Genomic DNA, 15,471 nt, shown 5'->3' with positions numbered 1-15,471 from the left:
TACAAACTTTCCAACCTATTTGTACTACTGTAGAAGTTTGGTACCATTCTGGGCATTATTAGTGGGGTAATTTACGAGATACAACCTTGGATCCATTAGCGCCTGCACTAACTCTAAATAAGCTCTCAATTTAATAATGTTCGACCAAAGGAAAAAAGGCTTCTGGGGGGGTGTTTGGCTCGAAGTCATGGTGCAAAGGACCCTAGGTTGATTTTACTCCGAACCATCCCTTTAATAACTTGAATAAAAGCAGTTAGCATAATTTAGATGTTACACTGTTAAAAAAATTAATGGATCCAAAAGGGGGTTTTCGCAGCAGTGCCAAAGTAGAATCGTGTTTGGTTCCCCATAAAACTTCAAAACCATTTTTTTTTTTTTAATGTAAAGAACATTTTAATAATCTGAATAACCTTTTTTCACAATATAGAACCTTTGGTCCAATTTTATATTAACATATTGGTCCAAGTTTTTACATTGTATTTATATTTTAAAAAAATACCTGTTACACATTGACCCTTCCCTTACAACTCAACTCTTAAACCTCTCAGTGGCACCAAAAGGGTTTTGCAATACAATATGAACATTCTTTTTTGATGCAAGTACATAATAATAGACACCTAATTTAATTCCATGGATATTAAAGTTTCTTCATGACACCATAGATACCATAGAGGTCACCATAAAATCCCCGTTATACATGAACATTGAACTTTTGATCTTGGACATGAATATTCATCATTAATATGCATCAGAAAACACAACTGTGAATTGAAATTGTAAACAGCATATTGTCTCTGCAAAGGTATTTAAAATTAATTTCATACGGAAGAAAATGTATTGGATTATTAAATGTAGGGATGCATGATATATCGGTCACCATACCGGTACTGGCCGATATGTATTCATTTTTAATGTTATCATTATCGGCCCAATAAGAAAATTTGGCTGATAAATTTTTCCTTCAGCTGAGACCCTTCAGATGCACACTGTTCTCCATTATGGTTTTGAATCACTTGAAATATGATTGAAATCACTTCAAAAAGGAAAATATAGTAAAGTGCAACACGTGCAGTGCAAGTCTGTCATATAGGCTACATAAAATTATAATGAGAACATTATAATTGTGTGTTTGGGACATGGCATTTAATGGTGAGACTTTTGTTTTTGTGATCAGGCTCTCAAAAATTATATAAAAATTTGGATTCAGATTTATCGGCCGATATATCGGTTATCGGCTTTCAAATATAAAGAATTATCGGTTATCCGTATCAGGCAAAATTTTCATATTGGTGCATCCCTAAAAGTTTCTTTGAATTTCATTTCATTCTAATTTGCATTTCTATCACAATCCTATTTGCTACCTCAATTCAAACTGAGGAACTGAATTTCATTTTAAATGTAAACTAAATATGAAAGAACAGATCACAACAGCAATTAAACATTTTCAGTAGTTTTATTGAAAAATGCCTCTTCTGATTCAGAAATAAATAAGAAAATAAGGCTGTGGAATTCACAATGTGCAATTCAGACATGATAAAAGCTATTCTATGTCCGTAGACTTGCATCAAATTCCAACTGCATTTCAACTGCTATCACTGGGAAAAACAACTATATTCTGGTGTAAACGTCCTTACTAAATATACAACACAGGCATGCAATTCCTCTTTTGGAGCGAGTTGGTATACAACAGATAAATATTTGGTTTAGGATAACAAAACAAAAGCCAGGTCTAAGAATCAAGAAGTGAAGTGAGAAAAAGAACAACAAAATTGCACCGCAGCAAGCACGTTTACACTTCGCAAACTCTCAAATGTGCAAAGAATCAGTTCATAGTGTTATAGGACATATTACTGAACAATTACAAAATGCAGTTATGTTACAAGCAAAGACACATTGTGGAACCGTCGGCAAGCACACGAGGAAAAGAGAGTTGGATATCCGCCTCTCCACTTGACTATGTTAAAAGATGCAGTTTTTGACAGTACAGAAGATACACTTTCCCTTTATGTTTCTATTCTTTCAGGTTCCTGTCTTGATAGCGATCTTTTTCCACGCTGGTTTCGTAAACCTGGCGACTGTGTCTCGATATCTTCCGACGGCTGGGCTGGAATGGGCACTACGTAGGTTTCAGGTTCTGGCTGGTAGGGGCCTGCTTGGAAATATTATTTGGCCAGCTGAGCATGTGCTTTTGGGTTCCAACATGTCATTTCAACTCTTCATTTATACATAGTGTTAATAATAATAATAAAAAAAAAAAACGTCTACATTAACCAAATACTAAATCCATTCCGCAGTTGTCCACAACTTTGCGTTGGATTTTTCCTCCTAGACTATAACTAGAACTACTCAAAACATACATGTATAAAAAGAACACATTCGTGTAAAAAATTTGCTGATCTCTGTGAGGTATCGCACAATTCTATAAATCACAATACAAAAAAACCCGAATTAAAGAAAAACGCACACCGAAAACTTCATGGTTGCATATACTATTTGTAACCTGAGCGTTGCCTACACGTATCATGGAAGGTGAAAAAATGAAACGTCAGCGATCAGCAAGAAGCAAGTTATCAGGTGCAAGCTTGATGACTGATGTTAACATGTTTACTTCTAACCCACTGTGTCATCGATTTAACATTTACAAGGCACAATTAGTTTATTTACAGTCATTTCCCCCTCATAAAGAGCAACCACTGTTGAACACTGTTAACATAAACGCTCAATGTTAGTAGTTTCACATGCGTCCTCAGCAAAACGAAGCTCTTTCTTGCTGCTCTAGATGCAAACAGGCCACGGGTACGAAACCATCACTGGCTCCAGTATGATATAGTAGCGCTCAGCTGGTGTTAGTGGCAGTCCAGTCCTTTCTTTGGTTTGATTGTTTTTTTTGTGTGTTTTTTTTATAGTTGGCCAGCAAATATTCAGAAATCATATCCATGGTGGTTATCCTTATTAGCTCATGAGCGAGTGCTAACTTCAGGTAAGGGATCAGGCAGTCTAGATAGCATACTACGCAAAACCTGAAATGGGTTAAAGATTGGGTTAGTTCAGTGGCAAAACGACTTCCTTCAAGTGTAAACATGCCGTTCTTGATAGATTAGCTATATTGTTAAGCAAACACATAGCAATCATATCATTAGTCGCTTACAATAGAGCTCTGTTCCAAACCACAGTGAGCTGCCTAGATAATAATTTTGTCATTTCATCTGAATATGAACACCGAAAAGTTTTGAGGTTAAATGATCTAACTTTGTGTTTCTGGAAAATGGCAATCTGTGACATTGGATTATGTTGAACAACAATGTTTTTGTGTCTGTTTGTGGACACATTTATGATTTTAGATTTGTGAAGTCAAAAATATTGTTGTTTTTTCAAGTGAAAAGATAAAAGTAGACCCTTGGGGTAAGATGGGACAGAAGTGGCATGTTGTTAATAGTGTTATTATTTTTCAATTTATTACTTATTGTAATTCATGGGATTATGTTCAATTCCATGTGTTAGAAGTACATTTCAGACATCTTCGCTATTCTTTAAAAGTAATTCTGTTTCAAAATCATCGACTGAAACGGTGACGTTTAATTATAGCTTCGTTAACCTTTTGAAATTGTTCTGACTGATGAATCTGAACATACTGTTTACATGAACACTAAATAAAGTGATGGGGTTGATGTGTGCGTTTGTATATCACAGCGGAATTGATCTTATGACACTGCAGGGATATACTTTAGTTTCCTCCTAACACTGCTTCAGACTTAATATGTATCTATTTCGGTCCTGATCAGGAGACTACAAGCACACAAAGCTTTGTGCAAATGTTTCTATTAATTTCCCTTAATAACTAATTATATCTTAATATATTACAGTTTGCACATTGTTCTTAAGCGATATCTGCCATCTTACCCTATATTTCAGCAAAATGAAAAGTAATTGGTTTGTGTTTACTGTTTTGCCCAAATATTTGTGTGTGCTTTGTATTATAATCAGGGTTTGAAATCAACACCCACCGTCAAATCATGAGCCAATTTGGCGTGTTACTTATTATGTTTACTCACTTTGCTGGGGAAGTTCGTGTAAGCCAAATCTGCGCTGATTTATCGCAAATACTCGTGAGTCATCCATCATGATGTATAAAATACAGTGTTTTGCACAGAATCTGCGCATTTCTGGCTTACTTGAACTCACACATCACTACGCAACAAATAACGGCACGCTTGTTCATTTGCTTTGAAGCGATAGCGAAGATTAAAAAGCATTTGGTTAACAGAAAAAACATGATTGATGTTCTTTGTACTGAATTGATCTGTCCACCTAAAACATATTTTTGGTGATGAGGATGAAAGAGGAAGGGAGGAGATGGTTAGATGACAGGATTTTGTTTGAATAAGAAATTAATGTATGAAATCCAAATTTTATAATATAAGCTGTGACGTAGTTAATCTGGAATTTCTTTCTTTTTTTGCCTTGTAGAAGTTCTGAATGGCCGGTAACTTAAAAATGTAGTAGCCAAATTGGCCGGTGAGTGAAAACTAAATTTCAAACCCTGATTATAATGCTTATCAGAGTGTCACAGTGTTGCAACATGCTAATTCTAAATTCCAGTGGAAGCATTGCTATTTGTGTCGTTGCCTATGAAGAGTGTTGATTCAGATGTTCATTCAGAATGTTGCCTTAGGAGGTAAACCCCTTGACGAGAGCTCACAAGGTTTGGGAACAGAGCTTTTCAATCAACCGTACTGTAACCGTACCTGGGTAACCTTGTCCATTGTAAGGCATGCCGACACACTGGGAGGAGTCGCAGTATCCTGGAGGTCCAGGCGGTCCTCTGACTCCAGGCCCACCCTGCCGTCCCGGTGGGCCACGGGGCCCCGCTGAGCCTGAGGGACCAGGGGGCCCGGTCTGAGACTGCCCTGGTGGCCCTGGAAAAAAAATGGTGTAAGAAAGCGTCCTTAAGTTTTCGCCTCTAGGTTTCCTCTGGATGTGGGAGGGGAAAACTGATTTCAAGCACTGTAATTTAAATATTTTGACTGCTTAATTAAAAGGAAGAAGGGGCGAGTTACCCCCCCCCCCCCAACCCTTTTCTGTCTAGACGGTATAAACCGAACTGGAATGCTGTCCCTCGACTCGCTCTTGTGCGCTCTGATGTCAGCACATGTGTTGTCAATAAAGCCTCCACAGAAAACACAAGTCAAACTACAAACAGTGAGTCACCGCAAGCTTCCTCCTACTGTACGTATACGACGGCTGTGTATTTCATTCACAGAGAGCTCTTGGCATTGTTTCCACTTCTTTACAGTTTTCTGCGAGAGGCTCGCTCTTGCAAATGCTGGATAGCAACTGAACGTGTCCCCCTGGAGAAAGTTGTTGAACAGAGTGTTGTTGGAGTTACCATGGAGCCGATAATTCATTCCGACTCTTTGTGTTGCGCTGGGATGACTGTATCGAGAGTGACAGAGCTCAAAACCTGCCTGTACAAATTCCCTCTATTAATAACTGGATTACTTTGGTCTTCTGATCATAACTCAGCATGAAACTACCATTCTGGCCAACTTTGCTTCTTATGATAATAGGAGCGCCTTGTTTACTGAAAATAGAATTATTTCCAGGCTTTTGTGTTTATTAGGTTGCTGATTATTATTGTGACAACTTCTGCATGGGCCCCTAACAGGCAAGAGACAATTAATATTGAGAGATATTATCAATTTGAGTTCAATGACACTATCGGATGAGAATTCATTAAACTGGATAATGACTTGATAACAATTTATTTTGATAGTCCACTTTAGATGTTCTACTAACTATAAGTAAGTTTGCACCAACATGTCAACTAGCACTAGCAGTCACTAGAGTATTAGTTGACTGCCTGTTTAATATCTGATAAAACTTTATTTTGATGCTCCCCAACAGACATTCAACTGACTATAAGACACTATGCAACTACATGTCAACTCTAGTTCGTGTTAACTAAGGTAGTTAACTAATATTAAATAATGAACCTTATTGTAAAGTGTTACCCATTCTATTAACTATAGGTCATTTTACAACTACATTTCAACTAGCTCTTATTAGAGTATTAGACTGTTAGGTTCGGGTTAGTGGAATAAGTTGACATGTACATATTATCATTTGTGAACAGCTGTATTTTTATTAACTAACATTAACAAAGATGAATAAATACTGTAATGTGTTACTCATTGTTAGTTCATGTTAGTTAATACATTAACTAATGTTAACTAATGAACCTTATTGTAAAGTGTTACCGTAGAATATATAAAGTGGACCATTGAAATAAAGTGTAACCAACGACACCATTGTCTTTTGAAGTGGTTTCCTGACTGATCTTTGCAACATTTACACTGTTATCAAACTATATTAAATCAACATTGAACTAAACTGAGCTGATTAATGACACTATTGTCTTCTGTAGAGATGCTTATAGCTACATTGAATTTGTTTCACAATTGATGAACTTTTGCTCACAATTGATGAGATGGGGACATTTAATATTCAACAATATTATTGATCTGCCTTACTTAAGGTGGACGATGACGCAGTTTTCTTCTAGAAACAAACAATCTGTATTGTAAAAAGCACTATATAAATAAAGTTGACTTGACTTGACTTGCAACATTGACACTCTTATTTTCCTCTTTATTTTGGTGACGCTGCTTTGAAAAAATCTGTATTGTATAAAGTGCTATATAAATAAACTTCAGAAGAAAAAACATGGCGCTGTAAATCAGGCCACGCTGTGGAATCTAGGAATGTTAATCATAAGAGGATGTACCCGATTCTGATTTCACTTAATGGTTCTGTTAACTCTTCTTTAAGTAATTTTGAGCAAGAAAAAATGGCCAGTGTTCAGACAACAATTCTTATTGAATTCACTACCAGTCAGATTATGAGATTATTTTAACTGATCAGTCATTACGAATCATTTTGACTATTGATTCACAAAAATAAGCTAACAAGAAACAAGCGTGCTGATTGCCATGACATTGCCATGGCTCTGGTGCTTTGTCCACATCGACTGAGGAACACAGATGTTCCAGAACTGCTAATGGAACCGAATGTCTCAATGTATTTATATTTGTTTAAATGGAAAGAGAACGGGGGCCGGATTCACAAAACACTCTTAAGAATAAAATGCTTACCAATAGACTTAAGACATAGCCTGGCAAGCCAGACCTACATCAAGATGTTAGGTCTGGCAACTCACCATAGACACGGCTCAATCCGAGGGGCGGGATAAACGGCTGTCTTTCAAATTCCCTCTGCACGCAATAGGACAGCGCTTCAACCAACCAGAGCGTTTTCCCAACAGCGGAGCTAACGTTAGTTGATAGATTCAACTTTTGCCATATCTGGCCGGCAAAACTACGAACACATCTTCCTTTTTTTAAGAATGACTTAAGTGCCGTTCTTTGCTCTTTTCTCAAAGAAAAACTTAACTCCAAGTCGCGGCCAAAGCCGATTTGAAAGACTGTTCTCCAGCAGCCGCCATTCTTTGTTTTCAAGTAGCAGGAAACCGTCGCAACTCTGTCGTCATTATGTTAAGCCCGCCCCGCCTACTCTATACAATAGCAAACCACAACCATCCCATCAATTCCCCATGGACAAAATCAAGTCCCGCCCTGCATTTGTTCTTGTTCCAGAAGCCGTTTCACATATGGATATACGTCATAATAGGGAAGAAAAGACTATCACAACTTCTGTTTCACGCTGACTTTAAAAATAACTAATTAAAATACACAAAGCGCAAGTCTTCAGCAAGAACCGCCAAACAATCAGATAACACTAAAGCCTGTCGTTTTCTTCTTAGCAAAAAAAAAACAAAACAAAATGCCCCGAAATACTCATGACGAAGATCTTTTTCGTTCTTCACTTTGGGGTAAAAAGATGTTTGCGGAAAACATCCTTCAGATGAATATGTAAATATGAACTGCAGATTTCCTCTCAATAACAAAATAAACACAATATAAAAATGACAGAGGTGCAAAAACAGCAGTAAAGAAAGCATCTGATCACAGTGATATGTTTGCTGCAGCTCTGCGATTCAGCATTCCAGTCAAGTCACGTCTATTTATATAGCACTTTATACAATAAATTGTTTAAAAGTAAGCAGCTTTACAGTATTGAACACGAAAAAACAGTGTCAGTGTCTCTTTTAATTCTTCAATTTCTACTATAAAGCGGCTCTCCAGTGTTGTCATGTTTTTACTCACAGACATCTGACCTTGATGGACTGAACAGAAGAAATTAACCGGAGAAGAATTCCATGTCAAAGAAGGCGGAGCCTCAGAGCCACGCCCACCTATTACATCATCGCCAGGGAGCAATGGTAGGTCGAAGGTGTTTACCAGTCAGAGTGAACTTTTCTGGAAGTTTTATGATTTTGTTTTGAAATTCCATCACACCAGTTCATTTTTCGATTTAAAGTACTGTATATCAGGGCCTTTAAGATTTTTTCAAGAATTGCACTTAAGATACATTCCAAGTAGTTTGTAAGAATGTTCCTAAGAAACTTCTCAACTTGAATCCAGCCCCTGATTCTCAGTTCTACTTATGATCCTTAAAGAGGCTAAAGAGGCACACATTAACAGCACAGGACAGAGAAATACCCAAATAATTTTTATATCTGAGACTCCAAAATGATTTGTCTGAATTTTGCTACAGGCCTATTGAGGCAAACACTTCTGCTGACTTCCTTTTCAAACTCTTAAAGTTCTCTTAATCCCAACTGCCACAACACAGTTTGATGAGGGGTTAGCACACTTTTGAGCCAACCTATCCAAACAATCCAGAGGAAAAAAGCTGTTCCTGATCGTCTGGAAAATCTAATACCATCAGTTGCGTAACAGACCATTAATTTCGTAATGATTCATCATCATGTTAATCTGTCATGCCTAAATACTCTCAGAATGATAAACATTGTGATATGGAAATTACCCATCGTAGAAAATCACAGTTGTTAAATACATGTTAACGATCATTAGAATTGGATCCATTAATCAGGAGGTTTTGGATAGGTTGAAAGCCTTGAAAAGACAAGTGTGTGCACAAACTCTGGATATAATTAGCAGTGAAATGGAGCGGTTAAAGTGAGGCTGCGTTAGGTTACACGAAGACATACCAGGAGGTCCAGGTAATCCTCTCTGTCCTCGAGTGCCAATGCCTGGACTTCCTCGTTCACCCTTCTCTCCTGGCAATCCTAGGATGTTATGGGTAAATGCATTAAAAAAAAATGTATACCATATGTGACTGATTGGCAGTAACGTCAAACACCAAATCTATACATCTGGATGATTTTAAGGAAAAATGGTAGACTATCTATTACAATCATGTGCATCAAAGATTTCTCTCAGTTTTTTTGGCTAATTTTAGTTGGGAAAAAAATTATTAAAATTCAATGATCTACTTTGCACAACAAAACTATTTACACCTTTGAAGAAAATGTCAACCGTGTGCAAACCTTGGCACCACAATGCTAGGGTGGTGTAAAGAGGTTTGTGGCTTCCCAGCTTTAAGTCTCTATGATATTCTGGTCTCTTTCAGTGTAAGTCAATGTTTAATCCACCAAGCCAAAGTCTGAATGCTTTATTTTGTCATCCTATGTGAAGTGCGTGCATACCTCTTTCTCCTGGAGACCCTGGCACACCTTGATTTCCTGGGAACCCGTTGGGTCCGGGCTGACCTGGCTCTCCACGGGCTCCCTGGTTGCCAGGTGGGCCTGGAGGACCGGAAGGACCGGGGCTATTGCTCCTGTAGTTACTGGGGATCTGGTTCATCATATTATCGATTCTGCTCATTTGTCCTATAAGCAAATCAAACATTTTCATTTTTAACACAAACAAACCCATTGGAAAATCCATAAAGAGGCAGAGGCGGAGGCGGCTTACTGCTGACTAGTTGTTCGCAAACTTGTCTTGCTACTGAGCGCATCATATTCTGTGACGCAGTATCTCCCTGGAAAACAGAAAACAGAGCAAATGGGATATTTACAAAAAAATGTGAGGTGTGTTTGCTCATGCAAAAGCATTTTTTGCGGCGACAGCGTTAGTGAGTTCCTCGTTGTCGCTTGCGAAAAAGAAGTGTCTTAAATGTGCATTTGTGGTGTACTTCAAATCTTAAAAAGTAGTAACTTCAGTTGCAAAATATACATAAAAAGCTGACCAATCAGGTTGTGAACGTATCCCTGTGACTTTAGGTTTGGTATCTTTAGGTTCAGTGTTAAACATACCAATGTGAACACTAAGCAGACCAGGACTAAATGTTGTTGTTGTTTTTTTGGCCCGGACCAAATGAACCAAGTGAACTGAACCACAAGTGTGAACACCCTTAAAGTCATGTTTTAATGAAGTACACTTATTTTGATGTATTGACTAACATATTAAAGCACATGTAAAGCACTTGATTATAAATGTGATTTTACTGTGTTATTCAGTATTGCATTTAGAGTTAGTATATTGTAAATGTACTTAAAAGGCACTCCCGTGATGAAGTGTATAAAGTGTATGAAACCTACCCTTTCACCCTTCTCTCCTTTCATGCCAACAGCTCCCTGTGATTGACAGATGAGAAAAGATGAGTCAGAAATCACTCAAATCAGATCTGTAGCTAGTGACCATAGTTTTGGTCATATTCACTGGCACATATATTCATATGTTATCTTTTGATAATTGAATTGATATAAATAACTTTAAAACAAGTAAATGAGAATTAATATGAGCCATTTGAACATGTACATACAGGGAGGCCAGTGTCTCCAGGTTTTCCGGATTTTCCTGTGATTCCTGGCATTCCAGGTGATCCCGGTTGTCCCTAAAAATATGGATCTCAGTCAGTAAGAATGACTGTTTCTGATAAACAGCCTGAACTCACAATCCCAACTCATTCACAATCACTAACACAGAGAACCAGCATCAAGTTGAACTTTAATAAACAGTGTGCATGACTTAGACATGAGATCTGGGAAAGTGGCTCCAAAACGGACACTTTATTTTAAGATGACATTGATATAATGTGATAACATAATATTAAACTACATGTACTTACTATAGGGTTAAGGTTTAGTGTCAGTTGATTGTAATTATGCATAATTTCCTGTTATTACTATAATAAGACATGTAACATGCAACTATGTCAAGTCAAGTCACATTTATTTATATATCGCTTTTTACAATACAGATTGTTTCAAAGCAGCTTTACAGTGATAACAGGAAAATAATGCAACAAAGTTAGTTTCCAGAAGAAAATAGCATCATAGTCCAGCTTAAGTAAGTGTTGTAAAAAAGTTAATTATTTAGTTAATTTATATTATAGCCACTCTGGAGAAAACTGTGATGTCATCGTCCAGCTCATTTCAGTTCTCATATAATGGTGTCAATGCAGGCAGATCAATAATATTGTTGAATATTAAATTAAATGTTAAATTTAATGTCCCCAACTTTAATGTCCCCAATGTCACCTTAAAATAAAGCTTTACCCCAAAAAGCACAGCGTAATTTTTATTTATTTTTTTTGTAAATAAAACAAAGATTATTGGAGAACATTTTACAAGAAAATACTACTTCAGTCTTTCCACTTCAATATTTCACATTTAATTCATTGTTACTTGCTGTTTCCTTGTAATTTTTTGTGAAATTTCCTAACAATTTCTGAGTGAAAATTGTTTCTACACCAATTTTTTTTTCCAGTGTAGTTTGACATTGAAGCCATATTAAAAGTGTAAATGTCTTTGCATTATATTACAAAATGTCTTATTTTAATGTTTCAAATGACGAACAAAAACGGTTCAATTTGTTTTGTGCTACATTGGAGTTCATACACTGTTAAGTGTGACTTTGTTAAAAGTCCTTGTAGATCACTGCATTTGTGAAAGACAGTATTTAAGTTAACAAAAGGAGGAACAGGTCATTTGATGTATGGCAGAAACTTCAGCTGACTTCTCAGGCTACATGACGGTCTCGCACTCGTCAGATATCCAAAAGCTTCCACATTACATACCATTGGTCCCGATGGACCTCTTGGTCCAGATGGGCCTTCATTTCCTGGCGGACCCTGGACAACAACATATGTCATCATGAACTGTACAAGATGCAGAGCTAATAAAATCAGCAAAGATTTGTTCAATCCTGGAGATGATTTACCTCTGGGAGAGGTTTAAACACACCCTTGAGATGGGCCTAACACAACCGACTAACTCGGTCTGACAAGAGAACGAGACTGAAAACATGCTCTTTCAAACCAGTTCAAGGTACACGTCAAAAACTTCTTACCCTTGCACCAGAAGGCCCAACAGGACCGAGTGGACCTGGAGCGCCAACAGGGCCCTTGGAAGAAGGAAAAATACTTAGTGTCATTCATCATTCAAACAACAAAGTAGCGGTTCGTGGATCAAACCTGAGCAATTTCAGAAATTGTCAGGATATGACTAAACTCAACCTTTCCATGGAAGAGAAGGAAGGCTTTAGCAACTGAACCATATGAATACATGTACAAATAAACGTCTTGCAAAGTAATGCCTTCATCCTGTACAGCAAAAAGAACAGTCATTTGTGTTTCTGTCTGTGTATTTCTCTTGGAAGTCAAAAATAAAATGACGTTATGATGAAGGTGTTAGCAATCGTTCCGCTCTGTTTTGTTAAGCGATGTGCTTTAAGAGCTCTTGCGTTGTGCCTGCCAATTGTTCAGTGCTTTAATAGGTAAAGTTAAGTGTGGTATAATTTTCTGAGCTTAAGCATTGATCCAATCATAAAGCCATTTATCTGATAAGCACATTAAACACTGTTTATGAAACCTTTCAGAATCCAACACAGCTGTTGTGCACCACAATTTACTAGATTTCACAAGCTGCTTAAAAACAGCTCAAAGAAAAAAGCACTTACTCGCTGTCCAGGTAAACCGGAGTCACCGGCGTCTCCCTTAGGTCCAGGCCGGCCCTGAAAACAGAAGAAATGAAGCAAGCGTTCACACTCATTCCTCTGTTACATGACATTCAAAGGAATTTACAACTCGGCTGTACGTGGATGACAGAGGGAGCAGTTTAATAAATGGGTCCAGAGCTTTTAGTCATAAATTAGACCCGCACTATACAGTACTGTAGCCAGACAGGGCCAGGATTTTAAGGTCACAAGAAAGAGAAACAGAAAACACTTTCAATGAATAGAGTAGAAATCGGTGTCGCTTAAGTGAAAAAGGCAGAAGTATGACATAACATAAAAACAGAACATTTTTAGCTAGTTTTAAACAAATTAACCTGCATCTTCCTCTTTAAATGTGTTCATTTAAATCAATGTATAACAATAAGTTACTGTCTTATTTTTATTTTTACAACATTCTCTTAAAGGTAACAATCACACTGTTTCAGGCTTAAGAAAGATCCTAATTAACTCTTTCCCCGCCATTGACGGAATTTTCTGGATTTCCGTGTTTTCACTGTTATATGGTAGGGGGCGCTATTACACATCTTCTGAAAGAGTACTGAATCTCCTGATCAAAACACAGGCGAAGAAGAAGAAGCAGAAACAAGCGATAGCTTATGTGAGCAAATGCACATGTAAAATGACGCAATCACCAACATTAAACAGCATATAAATCAAATCTGCCTAATGTTACTGACTGAAATGTCGACCCAAGACGAACTAGACTGTGAAGCTTTGCGGGTGTTGATGGACTCGATCTACTTCATCTACTGGATGTTTCGATCATCGTTCTGAATTCGATCTGGATGTAGTGTTCAACAAAAATGAGTTTTTAGCTTTATTTAATGAAACTTACCTGCATTCAGATGTTGATAAAAAAGAATGCATTAAGCTAGAATAAAACGTTTTTTGTTTTTGTTTTTAAGCAGAGGGTCTGTTCATTCTTTTGATATATTGCGTGTTCAGATATTCATACAACAAAATATAGAAATTTTTGTGAAAATGATCAAAAATGCTGGCGATGGCTGGCAACTTCTTTCAAAAACACTGGCGAGGAAAGGGTTAATAGTTAGGGTCAATGAGGGGCAATACAATATTTCACAATGCAAAGTTTTGCGTTTTACTTACTGGTTCACCAGGAATAGACAATCCATTAGGACCCTGTGGGCCTGGAGGTCCCATCTGACCTGGTGCACCCTGCTCCCCACGTGGGCCCATTGGACCCTGAAATGAATGGGTTAAATTTATCCAGTTAAACACTCTAGGAAGAAGTGCTAAGAGAGAAACTGGTTCTCTAAGGTACTGATAGAGTATCTGACCATTTGCAGGCCATTTCAGAAGAAGGATGAGCTTACCGTGGGGCCAGACTCTCCTCTCTCACCTCGTGGGCCTTTCGTACCGGGGCCACCCTGAAAAAAAAAGAGGCATGCTTAGAATCTCAGTGGCAGTGGATTTCAGAGGATTCATTATTTTATAATGGCTCTAAAGACAGTGATGTTTCTAAGTGCACAGGTCCAAGCCTACTCAGTGGTCTTCACGTCAGTTTTCTGACCTATAAGCGAATACATGAGTAAGTCACTAGTCATTAGCTCACGCTGTGCTGTTAACCATCGGTAATCCCAGATGTTCAATCCATGCATAATGGTGTAGAGAGAAGAGGCCCCATAATCGTATTCCTGAGCTTAATGTAAAGAGCAGGGCTGAAATTACAGCGCTGAGGCTTTGGGGAAAAGACCCCACCATCCCTGAACTCTGGACATTTTCGTCCCCATCATCAGAAGTGAGATTTGCAGCGGTAGCATGATGACTTCAGAGACAGGAGAAACATCAGGGGACTCTAATGATCTTACCGGAGGTCCCGCTGGGCCTGGAGGACCGATGCTGTCCTGAGCACATGTGCAGGAGTGAGGAAGAGCGGGACATTTGGCTTCTTCTCGCTACAGAGATGGAGATATAAATCAAACACTGCTGAAAACACTGAACACTAAACAGCTCGTTAAAAAAAAACTAAAAAAGCAAAAGAACTGTAAAGATAAAGACATCTGGTATTACATCATATTAATTTAATATTCTTAAATATACTTAATATTCAGCAATGTTATTGATCTGACTGTATGAAAACTGAACTGGACGATGAGATGTAAAACTGCTTTATAGAGAAAATGAGCTAATGTAATAATTGATGATCTTTACAACGGAACTGAATCAACACTGAACTGACTTCAGCTGAACAACAGCCGAAATGCATCACTTTCCTGTTATCACTGTAAAACTGCTTTGAAACGGTCTGTGTCGTATAAAGCGCTATAATAAAGGTGACTTGACTTGACGTGATGTACACTGTTAAAAACTATCGCAATTTTGATGATAATAACTGTTAAATGGTTAATGGCAATTTGTATACTGAGAAAAACTATAATAGATCTAATGGGACATTTCATGTTATTTAATGTAATAAAAAGTCATCTTATAATTTACAATGAAAAACCATAAACTGACATTCCTAGAATCCTCTTTTTAAAAACTCACATTTAATGCTTTTTTTTATCGG

At 37.6% G+C, this 15,471-nt stretch overlaps 1 protein-coding gene across 5 annotated transcripts in view; it reads right to left on the bottom strand.

Moving 5' to 3' along the window:
* Positions 1-1,434: 1,434 nt before the first annotated feature.
* Positions 1,435-15,471, bottom strand: part of col12a1a (collagen, type XII, alpha 1a) — an 84,460-nt gene continuing 70,423 nt past the window's right edge. For 2 of the 5 annotated variants that reach the window (XM_084096028.1, XM_084096031.1), the window contains 13 exons: positions 14,771-14,857; positions 14,276-14,329; positions 14,049-14,144; positions 12,885-12,938; positions 12,276-12,329; positions 12,004-12,057; positions 10,747-10,818; positions 10,523-10,558; positions 9,897-9,963; positions 9,629-9,811; positions 9,131-9,208; positions 4,746-4,916; positions 1,435-2,152 (listed from right to left, as the gene is read on the bottom strand). In XM_084096028.1, coding sequence (XP_083952154.1) covers positions 2,004-2,152; positions 4,746-4,916; positions 9,131-9,208; positions 9,629-9,811; positions 9,897-9,963; positions 10,523-10,558; positions 10,747-10,818; positions 12,004-12,057; positions 12,276-12,329; positions 12,885-12,938; positions 14,049-14,144; positions 14,276-14,329; positions 14,771-14,857 — 1,155 coding nt within the window. In that variant the 3' untranslated portion in view covers positions 1,435-2,003. Of the gene's footprint in view, positions 3,021-4,745; positions 4,917-9,130; positions 9,209-9,628; positions 9,812-9,896; positions 9,964-10,522; positions 10,559-10,746; positions 10,819-12,003; positions 12,058-12,275; positions 12,330-12,884; positions 12,939-14,048; positions 14,145-14,275; positions 14,330-14,770; positions 14,858-15,471 lie in introns of all 5 variants that reach the window. The other 3 variants (XM_084096029.1, XM_084096032.1, XM_084096030.1) reach the window with 2 other exon arrangements.

This window comes from Abramis brama (genome assembly GCF_963993115.1).
Source record: "Abramis brama genome assembly, chromosome: 21".
NCBI classification, from domain to species: Eukaryota; Metazoa; Chordata; class Actinopteri; order Cypriniformes; family Leuciscidae; genus Abramis; species Abramis brama.
The sequence above is the reverse complement of the archived record's forward strand: the minus strand, read 5'-3'. Positions and strand labels throughout refer to the sequence as shown.